At 46.0% G+C, this 25,806-nt stretch overlaps 2 protein-coding genes across 11 annotated transcripts in view; one reads left to right on the forward strand and one right to left on the reverse strand.

Moving 5' to 3' along the window:
* RHBDL3 (rhomboid like 3) overlaps nucleotides 1–7,684 on the forward strand; it is a 45,471-nt gene extending 37,787 nt beyond the window's left edge. For 3 of the 4 annotated variants that reach the window (XM_060080909.1, XM_060080910.1, XM_060080911.1), the window contains 2 exons: nucleotides 988–1,048; nucleotides 4,023–7,684. In XM_060080909.1, the coding sequence (XP_059936892.1) occupies nucleotides 988–1,048; nucleotides 4,023–4,294 (333 nt within the window). In that variant the 3' untranslated portion in view covers nucleotides 4,295–7,684. The remainder of the gene's footprint in view (nucleotides 1–987; nucleotides 1,049–4,022) is intronic. The other variant, XM_060080912.1, reaches the window with a different exon arrangement.
* Nucleotides 7,352–24,911, reverse strand: C18H17orf75 (chromosome 18 C17orf75 homolog). Of its 7 annotated transcripts, XM_060080919.1 has the most exons (11): nucleotides 24,822–24,840; nucleotides 24,625–24,746; nucleotides 23,669–23,749; nucleotides 20,431–20,556; nucleotides 19,385–19,525; nucleotides 19,083–19,140; nucleotides 16,904–17,023; nucleotides 16,058–16,122; nucleotides 15,768–15,904; nucleotides 14,848–14,951; nucleotides 11,537–12,752 (listed from the first exon to the last, which is right to left on the reverse strand). In XM_060080919.1, exons 6-11 carry the CDS (start codon nucleotides 19,092–19,094, stop codon nucleotides 12,537–12,539), a joined length of 654 nt encoding a protein of 217 aa, XP_059936902.1. In that variant the 5' UTR covers nucleotides 19,095–19,140; nucleotides 19,385–19,525; nucleotides 20,431–20,556; nucleotides 23,669–23,749; nucleotides 24,625–24,746; nucleotides 24,822–24,840; the 3' UTR covers nucleotides 11,537–12,536. The 7 variants fall into 7 exon arrangements, with proteins under 7 accessions (XP_059936901.1, XP_059936897.1, XP_059936900.1 ...); XM_060080918.1 differs by lacking the exon at nucleotides 11,537–12,752 and adding an exon at nucleotides 7,352–7,548 and having other exon boundaries at nucleotides 24,625–24,911; XM_060080914.1 differs by lacking the exon at nucleotides 11,537–12,752 and adding an exon at nucleotides 7,691–8,128 and having other exon boundaries at nucleotides 24,625–24,911.
* Nucleotides 24,912–25,806: the final 895 nt, after the last annotated feature.

A 25,806-nucleotide genomic window follows, 5' to 3' on the forward strand; every position in this document is an offset into this window, starting at 1 on the left:
CCTGGGCCAGGCAGCAGAAGCAGGGGAGGTGGGTGGGAGGGCACAGAAGCCCCGGCTGTTCCCACTTGCCTCCTTCCCTAGGACTGATGTGTTCCAGGGAGATGCCAGGCTCGTTTCTGCTTCTGGGTAAATGGAATCGAGCTTTGAAAGCGCTGCAGGAGTGCCCCTCAAAGGAGCCCTGTGGCGCAGTCTTTTGTAAATTGAACAGTCCTTTTGTTAGGAGAGTAATTATACTCTGATTATCTGCTTTGGAGGTTCAGAGATTCTCAGGGGAAAGAGGGATTTGTCTGAAGCCCATCTGGCCCACCCCCTTTCCAATGCCTGATTCTCTTGAGCATCCCCTCTGAGTGATGCGAAGCCCCCATGTGAACCCCTCAATGATGGGAAACTCACCATCCCATGGATCACTCCATCTTTGGACAGCTCAGCTTATCAGAAATGAAAGCTTATCCTGAGCTTAAAAAAAATCTCTGAAGTTTTCATCCTTTGAGTCTTCCGCTTACAGGTTACACTGAATATGCCCTTTCCTTGCGTTGACTCACTTGATACTTGACGTCAGTGAACTTGACCCCTGAGTCATCTCCTCATTCGTTCCTCAGATGGAGGATTTTGAGTTCTTTTATCATCCTGATGGCTCTGCTTTAACTTGGCTTGCTTTGCTGTCCTGCATCCCTTTGCAACCATGGGACCCAGCAGTTGAGGCAACCGTCAAGACATCTGTGTGAGGGAAACAAGGACTGTCATCTCCCAGGATCTAGATTCTCTTCCTCTGTTCGTGCAGCTTGAGAGCTTTTATGACACTAATAAACTTACCATTGCCTGAAATCTCAAAGCCATGCTGGTGTGATCTGGGACAAAGCCACGACCAGCTCATTCAGGATTTAATGGAGATGATTTTTGTAAATGTCAGGTTTTCCTAAGCGGGTTACCTCTGCGGAGGAGTGGTCTGATCTGGAACTAATGGAACTCTCTCTCCTTTTTCCCTAGAACTGGTCAGGCATGAAGTGTCAATTCAAGCTGCTTCGGATGGCTGTGGCCTTGATCTGTAGTAAGTTCTGACGGGGCAGGCTGGGGGAGGGGAGCCCTGTACTGGGCCTGGGGGATGTAGAGATGGCACAGTTCCTGCCCTTCTGGGACTTGTGGTCAAAAAGAAAAGGGAGACGTGTCCACAGTGTGCAACACAGTGGGGATGTTACGAGAGGGTCTGGCCTACGATGCTGCTACCTAACCTTTCTTCAGCTTTTCACTGATGTATAATCTGCAAACGGAAAAGGGCATGCAGGGTAAGTGTCCAGCTCAATGGTCAGATCAAGAAGAATAACCTTTTTTGGCTTTTATTTCTTTTTATTTCAAAAAAATGTCTGGCTTTAATATTTTTATTCAAAAAAATGTTTTTCCTTCCAGCTTTATTGAGATATAATTGACATACAGCCCTGTGTAAGTTTCAGGTGTACAGCATGATGATTTGACTTACATACATCATGAAATGATTAGTCCATTCAGTTTAGCGAACATCCGTCATCTCATACAGATAAAGAGTTAAAGAAATGGAAAAAAAAATATTTTTTCCTTGTGAGAAAAATAACTTCCTAGCCTTTTGGGTCAAGGAGTTGATCCTTTGAGATCTCCTGTTGGAAGCTCAGGATTCCTTTCCAGAAAAGTGCCTGTATGCATGCGCGTGCACGCGCACACACACACACACACACACATACACACACTCTAAAACTGGCAGTTCAGCAGTAGCTGAATCCATGTAGCTAATCCATGAACCCCCGTGAACAGGTGCCATGGGGGCCTTAGTTGGGAGAAGTCAGTCTACCTGCAGAGTCTACCTGCATTTTGAGTGTGAAAGACAGGCAGGTGTTTGCCAGGGAGACAGGATGCAAGAGGACACTTCAGGTGCAGCAGGATCAAAGACACGGCCGGGTGAAGGCTCATGGCTGGCAAGTCAGTTAACAAAACTGCCCCAGGAGGTTCAGGACTGTGTGTGATTGTGTAAGAGGTCATTGGAGTCAGGTCATGGAGGGATTGAAATGCAAAGAGAAAAATTGGGCTTCCTTCTGAATGTACTGGGAGGCCACTGGAGGCCTTTAAACAAGAGAGATACTGACAGTTTTGAGTTTGCAGTCACTCAGGCTGCAGGATGAAGAGGATGTTGAGTGAGGGGGCTGAGACCAGAGGCCAAGAGGCTCACTGTGAGATGGGAAAAGATGAGTCTGAACAGAGGAGAGAGGAGGGACACACAGACTCTCATTCAGTCCCCAGAACATGGCTATGAAGAGTGGATTTTTGTCAGGCTTAATTTACAGGCTCAGAGAGTGAAGTTCCTTGCCTGGGGTCACCCGCCCTAGAGGTGGTAGAGCCAGTATTCAGAGCCAACCTGTGTCATCTCTAATGCCCCACACTTTAGCCAGGCTGGGCAGGAGCTCCTGGACTGTCTGTGCCTGGGTCAGCTACCTGCTGTGCGGGGAAGAGGAAGACTGAGCCAGAACAAAGGAGCAGGGGCCTGGGTGGGCTCCACTTAAATCCCCTTTTACACCCCTTGTACCCCTGGCGTTCAGGGCCCTCTGGTCTCCGTTTCCTGGATGGGGTTGGAGGATCTCTAATCCCAGAGAGGAACTTCCAGCCCTAAAACTCACAGATTCTTTGAGCCAGGGCCATGGTGGGCCGTGGAGGGGCAGTGGGCTGGGAGCCGTTGGGGAGCATAGCCTCCAGTTTGCTCAGACTGACTTTGTTTGCAAGGAAAGGAACAGAATGATAAGTCTTGCTGTTTAGAAGAATCCAACTCCAAGCACCGTAAAAACTAAAATGTGGTTTTGGAGCTGGAACCAATGCTATTCAAACCTCGTGTGCGGACCGCAGGGCCTGTGAAGCAAAGGCAGGAAGATGCCCCAGGGCCTGGGGAGGCGTGTGGGAGGGCACGGTGGGCGTCCCTCGCCGCTCCTTTTCCGCCATCTATTGGCCACCCCTGGAGTTGCAGGGTCCAGGCCAGGAGGCTGGGCAATTCCCCTGGGGAAGGATCATCCCTGGAGGTTTTGGCATCTCTGGGACGGTTAGTGTGGAGAGAGGTGCCCTGGTTAATTAACTGGTAATGAAGAAGTAGAAAATTCCCCTCAAGGGCTTTAGTCTGTCAAATGGGGATAAGAATCCCCACAACTTGGTGTTTTTTGGGTGGTAGGTAATGCAATGGCACAATTTCCCAGCACTTATCCTTTCAAGAGAGTACATCCCCATTGGACTGGCCAACCCAAGAAGGTCGTGCGAGAGCGATGGGTTGGAGAGCGGGATGGGGGCGTTCTAGAATCCATTAAGATTAAATTCCAGCCCTTCGCTGGGATTGTTTATTTCCATCCCTTCTTTGCCCGTCTTTCCCTTCATCCCTTCCTTCCAGCCACAAAAGCACTGGTTCTGAGGGTTCTTTAAGGGTTTTGAACTAGTACATGAAGACACTTTATAACATGTAAAGGGCTAGCACGTATTGAGGTTGTTATTAATGTCCCGGCCGTGCAGCCTGGTACCTAGAGGCTGAGACTTCATACAGATGGGGAAACTGAACCTCCAGGACTCACGCCTGCAGGGGTGCAAGGGCCTTTGGGCTTCTTCACAGAGCCGTCCCCTTTGCCTGGAACGCTCTTCTTAGGGTCTTCTCTTGATATTCAGATGTCAGTCCTTTAGGAAGATCTGGCCTGATTCCCCAAACTAAAGAATCCCCCTCCTTAAATGTGGCCTTGATTTTAAATCACCTATTTTTTTCCCCATAGAATTTCTTTCACTCAAATTATCTTACGTAGGTAACTATATGCTGGTCCATCTCCAGACCCTGTAAGCGCTAGGAGGACAGAGGCTTGTGTGTTGTCTCCACGATTGTATTTCCAGTGCACAGAGCAAACAGTGCTTGGCCTGATGGGTAGTGAATGCCTTAGTGGGTGGACGGCTGGATGAATGGATGGACTGCAAGGCCTCCTGCTCAGCCCCCGCCCCGTGGCCCTCCTGTGACTTCTCTGTGCTTCCTCCCCTCGCAGTGAGTATGGAGTTTGGGCGGGCCGTGTGGCTGCGATTCCACCCATCAGCCTATCCCCCGTGCCCTCACCCGAGCTTCGTGGCGCACTTGGGTGGCGTGGCTGTAGGCATCACCCTGGGCGTGGTGATCCTGAGGAACTACGAGCAGAGGCTACAGGACCAGTCGCTGTGGTGGATTTTTGTGGCCATGTACACCGTCTTTGTGCTGTTCGCTGTCTTCTGGAACATCTTTGCCTACACCCTGCTGGACTTAAAGCTGCCGCCGCCCCCCTAAGGGCCTGGAGGACCTTGGTCAGGGAGGGGAGGGAGAAGCAGCGTCGGCAAGCAGCAGTCGCGTTCTTTTGCTCATCACCAGCTCAGTGAGGCCAGGCAGGCGAGGACAAGAGACGCTGGGCCGCTGTAATATTTGTGTTCCGATTTGAACAGAGTGGAGGCATTTTTCTGAAAGGCACCTGTTGGAGGATTTGGTTGTGGCTTCTGTAGTTTTTCTAGATGGTTCTGAAAACCTCAGGCCAGGGTGAAGGCCTGGGGTGGGATGAGAGTGGCCGTCCCCTCGGGCTGGGCGTGTCCCACGTGTACAGGGGTCCCCTCCCTTGTCATAGACTGGGCACCAGCCTTCTCATTCATCGCCACCTTGAGACATCTAAGCGCGTAAGGACGGCCTGAGTCTGTAGTAGCCAGGCGGGCCCTTGTCCAGCCCAGAGGTCACTGTGGGCCAGGAAGTGTTCCCTCCATAGCTGTTGGGTCTGGAGCTCTGGAGTGGAAGGGGGCCTGATGATGGAGGACATGTCGACTTTGGTCTGGGGGGGCCCAGGGTGCCCTCCCATGCATGTTAGTGGGTGCTGGGATGTGGCCTCTAGTGCCTGGGGTGGGCAGAGGAGGGCGATTGTGTAACTCCAGGCCCCACCTTTGCCCTGCAGGTACCCAGCGAGAGGAAACCAAGCGGGAGGGAATAAACTTCGTTCCAAGTTCCCCCCGCGGAAGGGTATCAACTTTGGGCGTCTCCTGGGTGCTGACATCTCACACCAGTGCCCCAGCATCCATGCCTTTATGTCCAGGGCCTTTTCCTCCCCTTCTACTGCCCTGACCCCCCAATGTGCCTGTCCTTTGTTTATAGAGCCAGTGTTCTGATACGTGCGTGCATGCGTGTGTGTGTGTGTGTGTGTGTGTGTGTGTGTTTGGTCTGGTGGGCAGATGCACGTGGGATGGGAAAGAACGTGAGGCCAGTTGGAGGCTGCAGAGGAGGCTGCGAGGGGCAGAGGGGGATGGGGCGGGAGTTTGCATGAGAGGAAGGAGGGTGCTGAGAGATGGGAAAGAGCTTGCCCCCTTCTTCCTTGCCTTTCTCAGAGAGGCTACTGGCCTTTCTTGCCTTTCTCAGAGAGGGTCCCAGTAGCCTCTCTGAGAATCACTGACCGTGGGAGACTTGCCGTGGTGGAGGGAGACCTCGGGCCTTTCCAGGGACCCTCAGGATGCTGAGGTTTTCCTCGCCTTTGCCAAGTTCTGCTCTGATTCTCATCTAGAATAGACTCCCTATCTGAAAAGATTCTGTTGTATCTCCCTTAGGAGCTTTGGGGGCGCAGGAGAGGCTGGAGCAGGAATGTGGAGGCCAAGTGCCCTTTTGAGTTGAGGGCACAGGGGGCTACAGTAAAAGGAACTCAATTCAGATGGAGAACTGCTCCTGGAGAAGAACTGTAGGGTGCTTGGGTGAGTGTCACAGGTGAGGGTAGCCCGTAGACTCAGATGCTCAGAGCTGGGAGGGAACATGGAGATGATCAGATCCATCCCCCCACCCATTACTACACAAGTGGCAAAACCAGGCTGAGGCAACGACCCCTGACAGAAGCTTGTGCCCACCCTGAGGGGAGGGTGTGGGGAGGATGGCCTTTGACAAACTACGCAGTTCCCTTTATGCCGCTCTGGGAGCTCACAGCCACTGACAGCCCAGGAGGCTGCGTTCGTGCAGGAATGGGGAGCCCTTAAATATACCAAGGTCCAGAGTCAGCCAGGCCAAGCATCTGGGGGTCTTGGGCCACTGTGATCGCATGTAAATGGTCAGGGTCTTCCTAGCCAGGGACACCCCCAAGCCATGCCAAGCCCTTCCCTGGCTTTGCCCAACAGTAGGTGGTTCTGGTCCCCGCATCTTTCTCCCGAGGTCCTGCTGCACTTGTGCCAACGCTGTGCTGAGGACTGCCAGCCCCAGGGTAGGGGATGAGCCTGGGTGTGGCTGAGCTGTGCCAGTCTGTGCCCTGCCAGCCACCCTCTGCCCTCCTGAGAGACAGGTGTAGTTGGAAGAGTCTGCTTCTTAGGAGACTCTGAGCTGGAATGGGGGCCAAGAAGGCTCGGGTGAGGATGGGGGGGGGGCCTCAGCCCTGGGCTGCCGCCACTGCTAACCCTGAGTGGCGCTGTCCCTTCCTGGAGGGACAGAAGCTGCTGGTGCCCTGCTGCAAGGCAGGGCTCCCCCTCCAGACCCTGGCACCTGAGAGCTCTGGGATGTGGGTGGAGGGGGCAGAGAGGGGCCTTCTTGTTTGATGCGGCCTGGAGAGGGGCAAGAAGACTGTGAACCAGAAGAGTCTAGAAAGCCCTCAGAGAAGTACCCAGTTCCTTCAGAGTTTCAGATGGAAGCCTGTTACCGAGACGGACTGCCTGAGGCGGAGGTCCTATCTCCCATCCTGTTAAGTCTGCCCTGCAAGGTCTGGGATGTGCTAAGGGAGCCTCCTCCACACCTCAGGCCTCCAGCCCCAGCTGCTCCCTGTCCAAAAATACCCCTGAAGTTCTTTGCTGTGCTTAACGCCCACCTGCACCACCTCTCCCAACCATCGCTCCAAGCAAGACTGCCCAGTGATGACAGTAGTCACTTCACACCACTCAGGTCTCCAACCCAGGGCCGGGAGACAGCTGTCCGGTAAGAAGGCTTTACTTTTGGAGTCTGGCTTTCTCCCCGGCAAGTCCCTCTGTTCCCAAGCTCCCAGCACCTGCCAGCAGCACGTCCCCGTCATCCTCCGTCCTCCCGCCTCTAGTAGGGCCACCTGGCCAGGGTGCTGGGAAGCAGAGGGTGGAGTGAATCTTCAGGCTGTGGAGGCCGGTTGCCTTTCATCCACAGGCTCCAGAGATTGAAAGCTGAGGTTCCCCAAACAGCAGCCCTAGACTCCCTCCCTCCCGACGGAAGAGGAATCACAGAAACTGGGGAAAGGAAAACAAACCTTCAGAGGAGCAATTTCGGTTTAATGACACCATTCATCATTCATTTTTTAATTAGGAAAAGCTCCCTAATGAGACGCTTTTGACAGCTAATGGGATTCTCAATTTCCATGAGAATCATTCTAGCCCAGAGGATTAGGGGAGTTGCTGCTCGCCAAGCCTGGATCTTCTTTCCCCAGCGTCCAATTTCGTTTGCAAATAATGACGGTTCCCGGGTGCAGTGGAAACCCTTTCCTGACATCATTCATGTGGCTCCCAGTGCTGGCCGGAAAGCTCTGCAACTCCTCTGCCTTAAAAAACTGCCCAACACTGATCTTCCTCCGCCCAGGACTTGAGTAAGTGGAAACAAAAAACACAAGCTGCAATGTTTGTTTCTAAATATTTTTATATTGTGTATATTCTGTATATTTTTGTTGTAACATATTATTTGAGCACAGATTCCATTAAAGATTTTTTTTTTCTTTAAGCCATTGGTTATTCAAGAAGTGACCTCAAGGGCTGCCATTGGACTCTATTTCATCTCAGTTTGGGTTAGGGAGGGGGAGAGTGTGGACAACAGTGGGGGTGGGTCTACGATGTATGCGCTACAGATGGGGCGTCCGTGCTCGGTGCTGGTGTTTCCAGCTTGGTGGTTCTTTTTTTTTAAATAAATTTATTTATTTATTTATTTTTGGCTGCATTGGGTCTTCGTTGCTGCGCACGGGCTTTCTCTAGTTGTGGCGAGCGGGGGCTACTCTTCGTTGCGGTGCGCGGGCTTCTCATTGTCGTGGCTTCTCTTGTTGTGGAGCACGGGCTCTGGGGGCCAGGGTTTCAGTAGTCGTGGCACGTGGGCTCAGTAGTTGTGGCTCACGGGCTTAGTTGCTCCGCGGCACGTGGGATCCTCCCGGGCCAGGGCTCGAACCCGCATCTCCTGCATTGACAGGTGGACTCTTAACCACTGCGCCACCAGGGAAGCCCAGCTTGGTGGTTCTTACCGTTTCTTGAATTACTGAGTTCTTTTGAGTGGTTGATGAAAGCACGATTTCTCTGCCCATAAAAATGCACAGATAGACAATTTCGTGTACGATTTAGGGGGAGAGGGCTGTGAATAAGGAAACTCATCCATAGTTTCAGGTCAAGAAACTCTGTGCCAGCTGTCCTGGTGGGTGCCCTGCCTTCCCCTTCCACTCTTACACGGTACCCCAATGAGAGCTTAATATTTTGACTATTATTATTGGAGGAATTGTCTTCAAAATATCCTAGGTACTTCCTTCTTTACCCCAATGGTCTAGTCTTTAGGTCTTTCTAGAGGCTGTCAGCACCCTGATCTTGAGAAGCGATTAGGAATGTTCTCAGGGTAAAAGGGCAAGGACAGTTCGCATACAGAAGGGGAAAATAGGGGCTTCCCTGGTGGCGCAGTGGTTGAGAGTCCGCCTGCCGATGCAGGGGACACGGGTTCGTGCCCCGGTCCGGGAAGATCCCACATGCCACGGAGCGGCTGGGCCCGTGAACCATGGCTGCTGAGCCTGCGTGCCCGGAGCCCGTGCTCCGCAAGGGGAGAGGCCACAACAGTGCGAGGTCTGCGTACCGCAAAAAAAAAAAAAAAAAAAAAAAGAAGGGGAAAATAAGAGGAGCATTAAGTGTTAAGGTAGAGTCTGGTACTTGGTAAGTTTAACAATCGAGTGGGCTTTGAATGGATGAAACCTGAGGAGGTGATCCGTTCTCACCAGTTTTTCTAAGCTGACGGCAGTGTATGTAGTTTTGCCATTCATAACTTTCGCTGGAGGATTAAACAACCCTGTTAAATTCACTGTGGGAGTTGTTTCCCTTAAATGTTTTCACATCAGTTTCCTGTGTATCATTTACAAATATTTTTAAATGCTTTCTGGGATGGCAGAAGTCACCCCAGAACAAACTTGAGAGCCGGGTTCAGCCTAAAGCTCCAGGAACCCACTTCTGTTTGGAGTGTGGAGAACTGACTCCCCTAGAAGGAAAGTCTGGATCCTGTCAGCAGCCGTGTTCCCAGGACTCAGTTCCAGGTTCCGACACCCGAGGCAGTTAAAGGTAAGCTCCCTGGCAGCCAAAAGTCGTTAAGCCAGCTTTGGACTTGGCCTCTTATCACTTCCTTCTTCACTCTTCGGCTTCCTCCCTTCTACTTAATGAAGATTCTTTCTTCCCATTACTTAATGTTTACCGATAATGAGGTAATTATGAAGACCAGTTACTGGGTACCTACTATGTGCCAGGGCACTGGGCGAGAGGCACTTTCAATCTTACTCTCATTTAATTGCACAGCTACTTGGTGTGAAGTGGGTGTAAGTACACCCCTATTGACACATGAGGGGAAGGCTTAGAGAAGTTCAGTAACTTGCTAGTAGGGTCACACCCAAGACTGCCTGGTTCCAAAGTTCGTGTTCTCAGCCTCCGGGTGTTTGTATAGAACTTTAAGGACACTAAGTTTGTAGAAGCAGCAGGGTGTTTGTTTAAAGAGCCAGTCTCATTGCCCTGGGCCTAGGGCCATTGGTCACAGCCGTGAACCTTGGAACAGGAACTCCGGTGTTCACTTAACAGGATTTCCATTTTGTCAGCCCTCCCAGAGGTAGGTCACAAGAAAATCAGCAGCTATCACCCCCTATCACCCCCAATTTCCAAAATCTAGCATTTATGCCAGCGCAGAGTGGTATGAAGTCCATGAGGCACATTTAAGAAGTTTAGCAGATAGAGGACTGGAGCTGCCTTCTTAGACCTCCAAATGGAAAGACTTCATTGAAGCCAGTGGGGTTTCCATTACTAAGAAGACACATGGTTAGGAAAATGTAGTCCCAGTAACTGAATCTTATTTCTGAGACACGTGCAGGCTTTTCTGGCATCTGGTATAAGTGATCCTCTGGTAAAGGAGAGGCATTCTGTCATGGTTAATAATGAATGAGAGTGAAAGGAATTGACTTGGGTTATTGAGTTCGAAAGGTAAACTTTACTGGACAATGAATAAAACATTGTGATGGGAATTGCTCCTACACTCTGCCTCATGCCTCCTGCAAGATGCAGAAAGGTGTCTCCCAGCAGGTGATTTGATTTCCTTCAACAAATTCCTTAGCCTAACAAGTATAATTTCCCCCATAAACTTGTTGTGAATTAATAAAAATGTCAGGCTGGAGAATTGAGCTCACTGAATAAAAATGACTGTGCTGGTGAGAAGCTAAGTTGTTTTATTATTATTATTATAAATATAATTACAGATAAATTGAGACCATTTTTGATATGTGACAAACATACATTTCCTGTGTATAGCACACAAATAATACATAATGTATTCCACACTTGAACAAATGCTTTTTAAAACTTTAAAAGTTAATATATTAGCTTATTAAAATTTGAATACAGTACATGTTTTTGGTCATGAGCTCTTTGAGTTTCTTCTCATGGCCCACAAGATATTCAACTCCATGTCACTATTCTCCTTGTCTACAGTAGTGATATACAGTTTATCATACACTTTTAAAATAAGACTGTTTTATATATAACTGTGTAATGTAGTGAGCTTACATTACAAAAAGTATATATAAAAGTACATATAAAGAATATGTAATTATGCCTTGACTCTTTCCATAAACGACTTGAAGCAGGTAATACATTTGTTTTTAAATGCTATTTACAACATGGACTCTTGAATGATATGTGAATTTGAAAATGAAAAATATGTTTTCCAGACTCAAAATGTTGATGTCTTAGCATTGTTTATTTAAAAATTTGATTTCCAAGTGGGCAACCCTACATTAGAAAAAGATTCAAGGGCTGTGCCATAAAATCGCTTGTTTTCCATAGTCATTCTGAATTTAATGCTATAAAAAAGATGCTACTTGGATTTTTTTTCCTACACTGACTATGATCCAAGTTATTAAAGTTTAAAACCATATGAAAGCCTTTATGAGGATCCTGAATTGTATTTCTCATTAAAGAAAAGAAATGGCTCAGTGAGTCATGTCTCTAGACTTCAGTATAAGAGAAAGCAGAAGGCCATTGTCAGTCATTTGGAAAGTTAAAACTCAGCACTTAATGTGAATTTAGATGAGTGTAGGAGAGAATTTTTATGGGCTTGTGTTCCTCTGAGCATCCTGAGGGCAGTGAGAACACAAGACTTCTGATCTTCTAAACAAAAATCATTATCAAATGGATTTATTAAAGAGCTAAGCAGAACAAACTGCAGTCATATGTGTGTAGCTACAGTTGGCTTCCATGGGAATTATAAATGGCTCTGAGAACACTTTCAATTGATTCAGAATAAAACAATTTAAGGCTTGCAACAAATGTACAAAAAACTAAGAGTAATGATTAACCCTGACATGAAGAATCTCTGTTACATTTGCTTGTAAAATTTATGTACTTCGTTTCTTTTTTAACACTCTGTTTAAAAACTCCAGCATTTTCATCTGAAAGAAAAAAAAATAGGCTCTTGGCAAATACCTGTGAACAAATGAAGAAAAGTGATGGGGCCACTTCTGCAGTAGCTTTCCATCAGAGATAATGTTTTATCTTGAAGCTAGTACATCTTTTTTTTTTTTTTTTTTTGTGGTACGCAGCCTCTCACTGTTGTGGCCTCTCCCGTTGCGGAGCACAGGCTCTGGACGCGCAGGCTCAGCGGCCATGGCTCACGGGCGCAGCCACTCCGCGGCATGTGGGATCTTCCCGGACCGGGGCACGAACCCATGTCCCCCTGCATTGGCAGGCGGACTCTCTACCACTGCGCCACCAGGGAAGCCCGAGTACATCTATTTTTAAAGCTCATTTACTTCCTTACACACTCATGATTTATTTGCATATTGACATGAAAGCTGGCTTCATCATCCATCCATTATCAATCAGACAAAAAAAATCTATCAAGCACCCACAGGATGCACAGATCTGTTTTTGAAATGGTGTCGTGGTATTAATCTGTCCTAAAACTAGGAGTACTTTTTTTAAAAGAAGCTATAGTGTGTTGAGAAAGAAGTATTATCATTTTTCTGGGAGGAAACTTTGCTAAATACTGCAGCAAACTCCTCACAGAAGCCACAAAATCACCTCTGAAGTTTTTTAAGCAACAACTCCCTGAAGTCTAGAATTTATGAGACCAGCAAATGTAAAATTTTCACAACTCTAACACACATCTCTCTAGGGCTCAGTGAAGACTTTCCTCAGATTTATATGTCTAATTAGGTTTAATCTTAAAAGTACAACATGAAAAAACCTAGAATGTTTCAAATAATCTGAAATAGCAATCCTATGACAGTTATAACAACTGCAATTTCAAACACCAAGGCTTGCGTAACTTCACAATATAATCATCTCAAAACATGTGATCAAAAACTTTGGGTAGGAGCTTCTTTCATAAATTCTTCAAGGACAGCTACCACACTTTTGGCTTCGGGCATTTCTTCGTGTTCCACTTTAACAATCTTCAAAAGGATATCTCCACTACCACAGTTCTTTAGGAACATGTAACATTTAAACAAAGCATAATGATTCATTTCTGCCTGCCGGATAAATCTCTTCAAATTATTTGTGTCTTGTATGGCCTAGAAAAAGATTACCCAGTTAAATATGTGTTTAGTGAGATAATAATGAAGCCTGAAAAAGATCTCCTATCCAGCTGAGAACTCAACATATGTTACTGAAATGTCTGCTTTTTATTTTTGAATATTTTCATCTTTTTTTTTTTTTTTTTTTTGCGGTACACGGGCCTCTCACCATTGTGGCCTCTCCCGTTGCGGAGCACAGGCTCCGGACGCGCAGGCCCAGCGGCCATGGCCCACGGTCCCAGCCGCTCCGCGGAATGTGGGATCTTCCCAGACCAGGGCACGAACCCGTGTCCCCTGCATCGGCAGGTGGACTCTCAACCACTGCGCCACCAGGGAAGCCCCTATTTTCGTCATTTTTATTGCTAATACGCTTTGCCCTTGGTAGAACAAAATCTTTTATATATATAAAGTAAAAATACTTTACAAATCTCCTAAATAAGGTGACAACATGCCTCCCCACCAAAATTTTGAACACTTAGGCATGGAACTCCTTTTTTTGTGCTTTCCAACTAAGGTATGTCACAAATTATAAGACTGACATCCTTGAAATATAAGCAAGCATTCAATCCAGTTAATTGGATATGCAATGGTACACATGCAGAAGCCACTGAAAAATATAAATGGAATGCCTTTTGAGGATTCTAGTTTGTGTTTGTTTTTTAAAAATTATTTTAATTATTGTGAATAAGGCTTATGGTACAAAATAGATACAGAATAATGCAAATTTATGGTTAAGACCCAGACTCTACTTGACAATTTATCAAAAACTATAAAGATATTGTTTACATATAAAGAATGACAGGTAACATCTTTCATTAGTATTGCCTTTACAATTTATAATGTCGCTATATCATAGTGGATAGATTTGCTCCATTGAAATGTGTCTTTTTGTTTATTTGCAAATAGTAAACTAACATGAAAAAATGTTCAGCCTGAATAATAATTAAAGACAGATTTGAACAGCTATGTAGTGCCAGTATTAAATTAATAAAAATAAATAAGATTGATACAAACTGTTATATTAGGTTCTGCATAGAAAACCCACACACATTGCTGGCCATTCTGTAATTTGTTCCTATTTTTCTGAAGTGCAAGCTGGCAATTTGTAATAGGAACCAAAGCATTCAAACGCTTTGACTTGGGAATCCCACTTTAGGGAATATCCCCTAAGGTAATTATCCAAATGAAAAAGATACGATCCAGCAATGCTCCTTCTGCATCTACCTGAAGAAAACAAAAACACCTATTCAAAAAGGTATCTGCACCCTCATGTTCCCTGCGGCATCACCAACGACACGAAGAACCCAAGTGTCCACTGACGGATGAGTGGACAAAGAAACTGTGGTATGTATACCCAGTGGAATACCACTCAGCCATGAAAAAGAATGAGATCCTGCCATCGGTGACAACACGGATGGACCTCAAGGGCACCGTGCTAAGTGCTAAGTGAGACATGTCCGACAGAGAAAGACAAATACCACACGATCTCTTCTACACGTGGAATCCAAATATATAGAGAGTTAAAAAAAAAACAAAAAAAAACAAGCTCATAGACTTCGAGAACAGACTCAGGCCACCAGAGGCAGGAGGTAGGGAGTGGGAGAAATGGGCGAACTGTTTTGGTTTTGGTTGAAATAAACTGAATTTTTAAAATGCAAATAAAGGGACTTCCCTGGTGGTCCAGTGGTTAAGACTCCATCTTGCAATGCAGGGGACGCTGGTTCGATCCCCGGTCAGGGTACTAAGATCCCACATGCTCTGGGGCAACTAAGCCCGCGCGCCACAACCAGAGAGCCCGCACGCCGCAGTGAAGAGCCCACGCTCTGCAACTAAGACCCGACACAGCCAAAAAATAAAAAATAAATAAAAGAGCAAATAAAAACAGTGATAAACCATCGTCACCCTGTCAGATTAGCAAAGATGAAAAGTTTAGGTACCCAGTGGTCACTGGGTGTGGGAAGACTGGCACTAAGGATTCTAGTTTTGAGAATGACATTATAGCTATAAAGCAGATTTGTTACTCCGTCACGGGTACTAATTACAGTTCAGACAAAGACTATGCGTGGCACTCGGCACACAGCCAATCAGTTACCTTTAGTTTAAAGTTCTCCAGGACTTGTCGAAAAAGAAAAGGGTTACCTCCTTCAGCACCATTCAAAAAAGCCTGCATCCAATCCTCACAAAACCGATTGCTTCCTATAAAATATTTTAGAAAAATAAATAAAAGTGAAATCACAAGACATTTATTCTTCCTTTCTTTTTATTTATTTTCTTTTTTTAAATTGAGGTGTAATTGACATATTAGTTTCAGGTGCACAACATAATGATTCAATATTTGTATACATTATGATATTCTTTCCTCCTTTATAAAAACTCTTAAAATGAATTATTTAAGACTTCTATAATGGTCTAAAAAAACTTAACTCACCACCAGGTTAAGAAATACCAAAATGGTTGAAGCTCCAATGTGCCTCTTCCCAATCACATCCCCTTCCTTTCCCATCAGAAAGAATTATCATGCCCATGTCTTTCTTTAAACTTTTGCCACATACTTTATCTATAAGCCCTATATAGTATTATTTTGCATATGTTAAAGCTGTATTTTTCTTTCATGGCTCTTGCACTATATAATACGTTTGTGTGCTATACTGAGACATATAGCTCTAGTTCACTCATTGTCACGGCTATATAGTATTCCATTGTACGAACAGAGCAGTTTATCAGTTCTGTTGACAGACACTTAAGTTGCTTTCAGTTCTTTGCTATTTCAAACAGTGCCCTTATGAACATCTTGTATTTGTCTCCTTGTGTACATATACAAGAGTTCTCTATATACCTAGGAGAAGAATTGCAAGGCATGACATGATTTCCACGTTTCTAGAACTGCTATTGTTTTTGGTGATTTGGGGATAAACATGTAAAACTGCACAAGACAGGAAGGATAAGTTTGCATCATTTGTTCTCAGCGCAAAAAAGGAGATTCACAAGCCTGCTCCCGGGGTTGTGGCTCACCTGCGTTGTGGAACTGAGGCCGGGAGCTACTACAATCGATGATCACAGACTTATGCTGCTCCTCCGTCATGGCCATGCACAAAGACGTCATGGTGCCTTCGTGAATAAGGCCTTGGAGACTGGCCACACTCAGAAACCTGCCACACACACAATCCTTTTGCACAAACTATATTACAGGATGGGAAGGAGGAAGCAAATTCATTCTGCATTGGGAGCGGGGGTGGGTGTTAAAAACATAAATATCAGGCTTGCTGTGGAAAAGGTTCTCTCTTTGCAAAACTGTTCTTTACCTGTGAATGTCTCTCTTTGTTTTTTCATCTGATTCTTTAACCTCAACAGGAGTATAACTCAGAGCCTATGAGAGAAAAATAAAGCCTAACTGACACATGTATTCCAGTTTTCCTTGTTAGGCAGCCACTTGTGACTAAACATCACCTCCCCCAATAACCACCACGCTAGACAGTGCTTGCTGGGCACTGTCCGGGAGCTCTCCAGAGCCTTGTTCAGCTGTTGCTCACTAATGGTCTGAAACCTGGCTTCACCACCTGGGCTTGTGGGGCCATCCAGCCTCAGCTGCATCTACCTACCACATATTTACATGAAAAACCTGGCCATTTACTCGAGCCTTCCCCATTGTCTGGATATTTTAGTGAATTTTTCATTTTTTATTTGGACATTTTTATATAGGTAGAATCACTTTTGATTTCCATTTTCCTTCTCAAATTATTTTGGAAATTACACCTCTTCCAGATCACTTCAAAGAGTAATTATTTTAGGGAGTTCCCTGCTGGTCTAGTGGTTAGCATTCGGGGCTTTCACTGCCATGGCCCAGGTTCAATCCCTGGTTGGGGAACCAAGATCGCATATGCTGTGCAGCGCGGCCAAAATAAAAAAGGTAATTATTTTAAAACGTTTTATCCTATTAGAAGACTCAGTATTTGCAATTCTACCTTAGTAGTGTAACTTTCTAGATCTGAATAAATAGAGTGTGGTCTATCCTAATGCAGGCATTGTCTGAATGAATATTCGGGGGGGGGAAGGTAATGTTCAGAGAAAATAAGTATGCCTTTAAATAATCCAAACTCGGCCAAAGCGATTCTCAATTAAGGAAATGCTTTTGTTTGGGCAATACTTACAGCATGTAGCAGAAAGGTAAGCTGCTCCTGAAAGAGATGAACCACCCTTTGGATTGGGCATACAACATCCTCAAACCAGCTGCTCAGGTAGGACTGTACGTGGTTCTCCCCACCCCTTTCCTAGATCAAGAGAGAATGTCATTTGCTTTGATATCAGCCTTCACCTTGGACTTAACATTTTCTTCATGATACTCTTGACAGTGAAAAGAACTGGGGACAGACACCTTCTTTTAAGCTAACGCCACAAATTTTAAAAAAGGAATTGTGATATAATTTTGCTGGGCTTGTTGGGCAGAGTGGGGATTAATTCAGTACTGCATTTCTTAAAAACACACTAAGAAATGCGTTATATAAAATGAAGAGACTGAATTAATAGGGTTCCATGCTATTTCTTCACTGAAAGGAGTTGGGGCATTTACATGTCAGTCTCCTCCCACTGTACTGTGAACTCTTGGAGATACTCTCTTAATACTCCTCATCTCCCCAGCACCTGGCAGAGCGTCTGAAACGTCCATGGATGAGCTTATAAAGTGCCTGTTGAAGGACTGAGAGAATGCAGATAGTTCGTTCACACTCGAAATGCGAACAGGGAAGGATACAAGTCATCGCATCAAAGCACTCAAGCCCACTCTGGGTGTCAGACACGCTGCCAGGAGCTCATTTGGCTTCCTTGGCTGTGCTGCTCCCTGGGGCTGGAGGGAGAGCTCCAGCCTGGGAGAGCAGCTCCCCCTAGACTCGTATCCCGGGCTCACTCCTATGCTATCCTTTCCCCTCCTGCAGTGTCTTGTAAGCACATGCACGACAAGTGAAAGGAATTATTACCACGTGTAATGGGGAGTAAATTTTAAGAGTTATGACTTAACTGCCACCAACCAAATGCGTAGTTTTTAAAAGGTATGGATAAAGGAATTGATACGGATGTATCTAATTCATAAAAGATCGATTAATGAAAAATGGGATGTTTCTAAAAATCTTTGAGGTTGAGTTCAAGGACAGTCATCCCATTGCATAGCATGTCTCTGGTGCCAGAGGCTTTGTGGGCCATTAGTTCTGGCCAGAATATAAATCTTATGTGTCTAGAAATTGGGAAAAGAACGTCATCTTCCTCGCTTGGCATGTTACTATATACCTTTGAATTTAATTGAATTTTTCATAGATGCAAAACTTCAGAAGCGGTCTTGTGAAACTTACAGCACTTATAGGACTATGTTCCCTGCTTCCCTTAACAAGCACCTTTCTTTTTTTTCTTCTTTTTTTAAAACAGAAATCCATTTTAAATTAATTTATTTATTTTTGGCTGCATTGGGTCTTCATTGCTGTGCGCGGGCTTTCTCTAGTTGTGTGGAGTGGGGGCTACTCTTCACTGTGGTGCGCGGGCTTCTCATTGCAGTGGCTTCTCTTCTTGCGGAGCACAGGTTCCAGACACACGGGCTCAGTAGTTGCTGTGCACGGGCTCTAGAGCGCAGGCTCAGTAGTTGTGGCGCACGGGCTTAGTTGCTCCGCGGCATGTGGGATCTTTCCGGACCAGGGCTCGAACCCGTGTCCCCTGGATTGGCAGGCGGATTCTTAACCACTGCACCACCAGGGAAGCCCCCAAGCACCTATTAGCCCGCAAAGTAGCACATTTTCAGAATTTCTAAGTGTCTGTGTCCACCTGGATGATTTGACAAGTATAGCAGTCGCATAATGTTAATCATCTCAGTCTTTAAAAATATTAATGCAGGTACTTCCCTGGTGGTCCAGCAGTTAAGACTCCACGCTCCCAATGCAGGGGGCCCAGGTTCAATCCCTGGTCAGGAAACTAGATCCCGCATGCCACAACTAAAGATCCCACCTGCTGCAACTAAGACCCGGCACAACCAAATAAATAATAAATATTTTTTTTTATATTACTTTTTTTGTTTGGTTTTTTTTTTTTTTTTTTTGGCGGTATGCGGGCCTCTCACTGTTGTGGCCTCTCCCGTTGCGGAGCACAGGCTCCGGACGCGCAGGCTCAGCAGCCATGGCTCACGGGCCCAGCCGCTCCGCGGCATGTGGGATCTTCCCGAACCGGGGCACGAACCCGTGTCTCCTGCATCGGCAGGCAGACTCTCAACCACTGCGCCACCAGGGAAGCCAATAATAAATATTTTAAAAAAAGAATGAAACTCTTTTAAAAAAATTAATGCAATCATCTTACCTCACAGTTCATGTTATTTTTCAGCCCTTGAATATACTTGTCCAATTCAAGCCTGAAAGTATGTTCTTAAGGAAGCAATAAAGGATGAATCAAGAAAGGGTTTTATTTCTCAATAGGTAATATAAAAATCTCTCAAATAACTGTCAATTAAAACAAGCCAAGACAAACTGGTCGTATGGAGGTCTGAAATTGAACTTAATGCATAAGAGGTAGAAAACCTTTTCGGAGGTTGCTAGTAATAATCCTCTACTTGCCTGCCAACATTTTCCTTCCTGATACCCTAAAGACCAAAGAAAGGATATAGCTCAAGTCCTTTTTCAGACCCTCCTAAAAAGCAGACCACATACGCTGAACAGTTATGTTCAGAGTCTGTTGTTGTTTGGGAAAGTAGTTTTTCTTGTTGGAAAAGGCAGTAATAACAACCAACTCGGTAACCTGGAGTTCTAGAAAAGAAAGAAAAAGGTTAAATATATTATTTTGATAACTCATGCATGTAGTTCTGTAGACTCCTCTGAGCCCTGGTCATCCTGATCTGGCAATACCATTAGACTGCTCAGTAGGTCAGACCTTCCCAGACTTCTTGGTTTACTTGTAACAACAGAGAAAAATGAACATATACCATAATGGGCTTTAGCTGAAGCAGCACCTAACAAACATGGAATTTCTTTGAATTCTCCTGTCTTATGTGAAAAATTCATGCAAATTTCACTCTTGTTCATAGTTTATCCATGTTCACATAAATATAATCATCTTTTCTCCCTCCCCTAAACCTTCACGAATCACTGAAGCTCCAGGCAGATGTGAAGTGTTTATCCAATGGCCTTATCTTTGGTATGTGGCATCATACTCCTGAGAGGACTTGATGCCAATATCGTGGTCTGAAGTGAACTGCAATCAAGGGGTGTAGTGGAAAGATGGCTGGAATTCAACTGAGGACACCTATATTTAAGCCTGAATTCCATCAATGTGACCAGCCTTGGGACCTCAACTTCTCTGAGTTTATTACTTCATCTGAAAATGGAAGTAAGAGTATCTGCTTTATCACCCCTTTCTAAGGAGAATGGCATTGAAGCTTGTGAAAGCCCTTTACAACTGTCAAGTATACACTTATAGTTTTGGTAATGAGCTCTTTTCTTCCAAGTACAAGACTATGTACGTAAACTGAGGAGTCAGAGTCTGCCATTCAGTTAATTCCATTCCACGAAGTGTGGGAGGCCCAGTGCTCAGCTGCCAGGGAACAAAGATGAACTTTGCAGGTCTAGTAGGTACTGATCTTTTGGAGTTTCTCACCACTTCTCATATTTAGCTCAGAAATAAAACTTCAGGATACAGCACATTTTATACTTACCTCAGCTCCACAGATGCAACATTACCCAGCCCTTCAAAGACTGCTCCCTTAGAAAGACGCTTAGCAATGAAACTGCACAGCTCTGGCTCCAATTCAGATGGTAGATTAGTATCCGCCAAGGAGAGGCTTGACAAATGAAAGACACACGTTCCTTACCAGTGGACTCTGCATTTACACCCCGTAAGTCAGACAGGACATCGCTAAAAGCCCTCACTAAGGACTCGGCAAAGCTTTCCATCTGACTCCTGTTGGTGAGGCTTCTAGGAATGTATATCACCAAGTATGATCTACCTCATCCATTTAAAATAGTTGTATCTTTCCAGCTCATTCTCTCTAGTATTAGGACTCCACTGGGACCCCCAAGCCACTGACCTTATATCTTTTTCACAGTAGCCTCAAGTTTCTCATCCTCACCTCCTTCCTCCTTACCCAGCATAAATTCCAGTCATTGTAATCACACCCCTGCACACATTCTCATTCAACCCCTTTGTTTTCACCTCCCTGTACCTGCTTAGCAAAACTTCAGCCCTGGTTAGTCCAGCTGTCTACCTACTCTGCATCTGCACCTATGCAGCTGAATGTGGTTGGACAAAAACCCATATCCACAGTGTCTAGTCTCATTTTAAATTAATGACCACTAGGAATTCCCTGGTGGTCCAGCGGTTAGGTTGGTGGTTTCACTGCCGTGGGCCTGGGTTCAATCCCTGGTCGGGGAACTAAGATCCTGCAAGCCGTGCAGCACAGCCAAAATACATACATACGTACATACATACATAAATGACCACTAGCCTCCAGTGGGCCCTACTGCTGCCCAGCTATCACATTTCCTGGTTCACTCATTCTTCAACTCTTTGAGATCTCTATTTTTCTTTAAATAAATTAATTAATTAATTAATTATGGCTGCATTGGGTCTTCGTTGCTGAGCGCGGGCTTTCTCTAGTTGTGGCGAGTGGGGGCTAATCTTCGTTGCAGTGCGCAGGCTTCTCATTGCGGTGGCTTCTTTTGTTGCGGAGCACGGGCTCTAGGCACGCGGGCTTCAGTAGTTGTAGCTCGTGGGCTCTAGAGCACAGGCTCAGTAGTTGTGGGACACATGGCTTAGTTGCTTCACGGCATGTGGGATCTTCCCAGACCAGGGCTTGAACCCGTGTCCCCTGCATTGGCAGGCGGATTCTTAACCACTGCGCCACCAGGAAAGTCCCTTGAGATCACTGTTTCATGCCTCCTCTTCTTTCCTCAATCCTCCAACTACCTACTACCCATGAATAAACACACCAGCTTAGTGATCATTTATGAGCTAAACATAAACACTTCAGTTTGGTTGAGATTAGAATATAAACAGAAACTATGAATTGAATGTGCAGGAAGAAAAGCTCTTCTATCACCAAACTTCCCAATATAAAGTATAAACCCAATACATCTCACATCTTTGGTTTCATGTTATGGAAAATTTCAAACATATAAAAAGTAGAATATTATAATGAACCCACTTGTACCTAACACCCAGTTTTGACAATTATCAGCTTATGGGCAATCTTGTTTCACCTGGGGGGGGAGGGATAAACTGGGAGATTGGGATTGACTTTTTATTTATTTATTTATTTATTTATAAAATTTATTTTTGCCTGCTTTGGGTCTTTGTTGCTGCTTGCAGGCTTTCTCTAGTTGTGGCGAGCAGGGGTTACTCTTCATTGAGGTGCGCGGGCTTCTCATTGTGGTGGCTTCTCTTGTTGTGGAGCACGGGCTCTAGGCGCGTGGGCTTCAGTAGTTGTGGCACGTGGGCTCAGTAGTTGTGGCGCACGGGCTTAGTTGCTCCGTGCCATGTGGGATCTTTCTGGACCAGGGATCGAACCCATGTCCCCTGCGTTGGCAGGCAGATTCTTAACCACTGCGCCACCAGGGAAGTCCCTCGAGATCACTGTTTCATGCCTCCTCTTCTTTCCTCAATCCTCCAACTACCTACTACCCATGATCACTAAGCTAGCTTAGTGATCATTTATGAGCTAAACATAAACACTTCAGTTTGGTTGAGATTAGAATATAAACAGAAACTATGAATTGAATGTGCAGGAAGAAAAGCTCTTCTATCACCAAACTTCCCAATATAAAGTATAAACCCAATACATCTCACATCTTTGGTTTCATGTTATGGAAAATTTCAAACAAATAAAAAGTAGAGAGAATATTATAATGAACCCACTTGTACCTAACACCCAGTTTTGACAATTATCAGCTTATGGGCAATCTTGTTTCAGCTCGGGGGGGGGGATAAATTGGGAGACTGGGATTGACTTTTACACACTACTATATATAAAATAGATAACCAAAAAAGACCTAGTATATAGCACAGAGAACTCTACTCGATACTCTGTAATAGCCTATATGGGAAAAGAATCTAAAAAAGAGTGGTTATATGTATACATATAAATGATTCACTTTGCTGTCCACCTGAAACTAACACAACATTGTAAATCAACTATACTGCAATAAAAATTATTTTTTAAAAAATCTTGTTTCACCTGTACTCCCATATTGTCCATACCTCCCACTTCCCAGACTTATTTTGAAGCAAGTTTCTGGAATCATATTATTTCATCCCTACATTTCTCATTAGGTATCTCTGAAAATGAGGACTTAAAAAATATATATATATATATCCACAGTTCTATTACAGTACCTGAAAAATTCCTTAAATCATCCATCATCCCGTCACTCAATGAACATATTTTTGTATTATACTCCACTTTGCATCCATCAAGTGTTGAGGTTCATTCATTCATATATATGTAAGTATATATTAAATATCTACCCTGTGCCAGGTACCACTCACGGTACTAGGTGGGGAGACATCGATGAACAAGAGACAGCAATCCCTGCTATCCTGGAGTTTACACTGTAGCGTGCAGCAGAGCAGCTATGAAAGGGTATTCAGTGGCGGGGGGGAAGGAGGATTTTAAATTTCTTGATACTTATATTGAATATTTACTGGAGTTCCAATCAAGAAGCTCAGATTAACTGTGTGGCTAATCACCCTGGGGCTCATCACAAGGGTATTTGGATCCGTCCCAGCCTTGGCTAAATGAATGAATAAAATCAAGATGAGGTTCCTAGGGGAGAGGTGGGCTTGATGGTTTGACTCAGGGAAAGCTGCGTGGAGACAGGGTACCCACTGACATCTGCAGGCCAGAGATGCCCTTAAGAGAAAAGCACATACGCGGGATATGGCCAAGCTGTTTTTACCTGAAATCATCACCAGAGGGAGTTTCTGCATTTGTGCCACTTGGGCTTCCATCATCACTGTCCGCTCGCTGCTGTGCCAATCTGCACGCCGCAAAAGCAAGTCAGCTATCAACTTATGGGTTCTAACTCAAGCGGAGTATGGGGCCCCACCCCCCGCAAGCAGGATAGGGGCAGTCAACTAAAATGCTGCAAGGTAGAAGTGCTTGAATCCTCCACTGCGTCCATTGACAGGGAAAACCCATAAAACAGCTCAGACAAGAGCTCCTTCTCTCTCCAGGCCACTTAAGGGGTGGAGGAAAGGCTAAATTAAACATCCAGAAGAGTCAAGGAAATTTACTCTTAAAAACAGACTTTACAGGGAATTCCCTGGCGGTCCACTGGTTAGGACTCGGAACTTTCACTGCTGAGGGCCTGGGTTCAATCCCTGGTCGGGGAAATAAGATCCCCCAAGCCACGCACTGCGGCCAAAACAAAAACAAAAACAGACTTTACAGGGCCAGAAGAACCCCAGGAAGTCTGCTGGGGCGGAGGGAAAAGAGGCAAAGGACAGAGGGTAACTAGCAGGTGGGCGTGGGGGTAGGGATGGCGGGTTGGGGATGGAGGAGAGTGGAGAGACAATGACAGGAAGGACAGGGGATGGGAATTGACATTATTGAGTGTGCGTGGCACTGCGCTAAACAAAAGGCAGGGGCGACAGGAAGGAGCTGGAAGATGTCAAGGACAGAGCGCAGAGGCATGGGAGGGCCAGGCACAAAAGACCTGGGGGCCCGGAAGTACCGCGTAAGGCGAGGAGGGCCCTGAGGGCCAGAGACCTTGGCTGGGAGGGGAGAAGACGGCGTTTGAGAGCGGCCAGGCTGCGGGACCCGGGGTGGGCTGCGGGGCCGGGCTGCGGGGCCGGGCTGCGGGGCCGGACGGTGGGGCCGGGGCGGGGCCACAAGGGCGGCCGGGCGCTGCACCTGCTTCCGCGGTAGCTGTAGAGACAGTAGTGGCTGCTGGGCGGCGGCTCGAGTCTCCGCTCCTCAGCGGAGCCACCCTCCTCGCTGCTCTCTAGCTCCTTTTCATCCCCATCCAGCGATTCCTGCAAGGAAGGGAGCATCGCGGCGGCCACTGAACGGCCCTGTGTCCCCGCCAAACCGCTCCCCCGCTGCCGTACAGTCCTCGGTGGCCCGGCTCCTCCGGCTCCCGGCCCTCGCGTATCTGCGTTCCGCCGGTTTCCCGGGCTCTCAGGCGAGGAAGCTGGACCGCCCCCTGATTTTCATGTCTTCTCTCAAATCATTCAGGTCTCTGCAGAAACGTCACTTCCTCAGAGAGAACTTGAGTGCCCTATGCAAAACACATCCCACACGCACGTCTACTGCTGTCCCATCAGTCTCTGTCCCGTCCCCTTATATTTCCTTCTTCTTCATCGCACTTACCCCCCACGTTATGTATTTGTTTACTATGTCTCTCCCAGTAGAATGTCAGCTTGTTCACTGCTATATCTTCTGTCCTAGCCCACGGCCTACGGTGCTCAAGAACTGTTTGCTGAATTAGTTTTAAGATCTTGTAACGCCTAGGCATGTTTTTCTTGCACGTTTCACCCTATCACCATATCAAAGATATTAAAGTACACCTACATCCCATGTTAACTTTATATAGAAAAATAATAGCTAACATGTTCTGAGCAGTTTCTGTGTGTGAGAACCCTTCTAAGTGCTTTACAAATACTTACTCATTTAATTCTCACAACTCCATGAGGTAAATATTATCCCATTTGACAGATGAGTAAACCAAGGCCAGTATTACTTAACTTGTCCATGGTAAAATAGCTAATAAGTGGCAGAGTGGCATTCAAACCCACTCTGGTTCTAGAACTCTTTTTTTTTATTATTATTATTTTATTTTTGGCTGCCTTGGGTCTTCATTGCTGCCCGCAGGCTTTCTCTAGTTGTGGCGAGTGGTGCACAGGCTTCTCATTGCACTGTCTTCTCTTGTTGCGGAGCGCAGGTTCTCAGCGTGTGGGCTTCAGTAGTTGTGGCTCGTGGGCTCTAGAGCACAGGCTCAGTAGTTGTGGCGCACGAGCTTAGTTGCTCCACGGCATGTGGGATCTTCCTGGACTAGGGATCGAACCCGTGTCCCCTGCATTGGCAGGCGGATTC

Source organism: Mesoplodon densirostris, chromosome 18 (genome assembly GCF_025265405.1).
Source record: "Mesoplodon densirostris isolate mMesDen1 chromosome 18, mMesDen1 primary haplotype, whole genome shotgun sequence".
In the NCBI taxonomy this organism is placed as follows: Eukaryota; Metazoa; Chordata; class Mammalia; order Artiodactyla; family Ziphiidae; genus Mesoplodon; species Mesoplodon densirostris.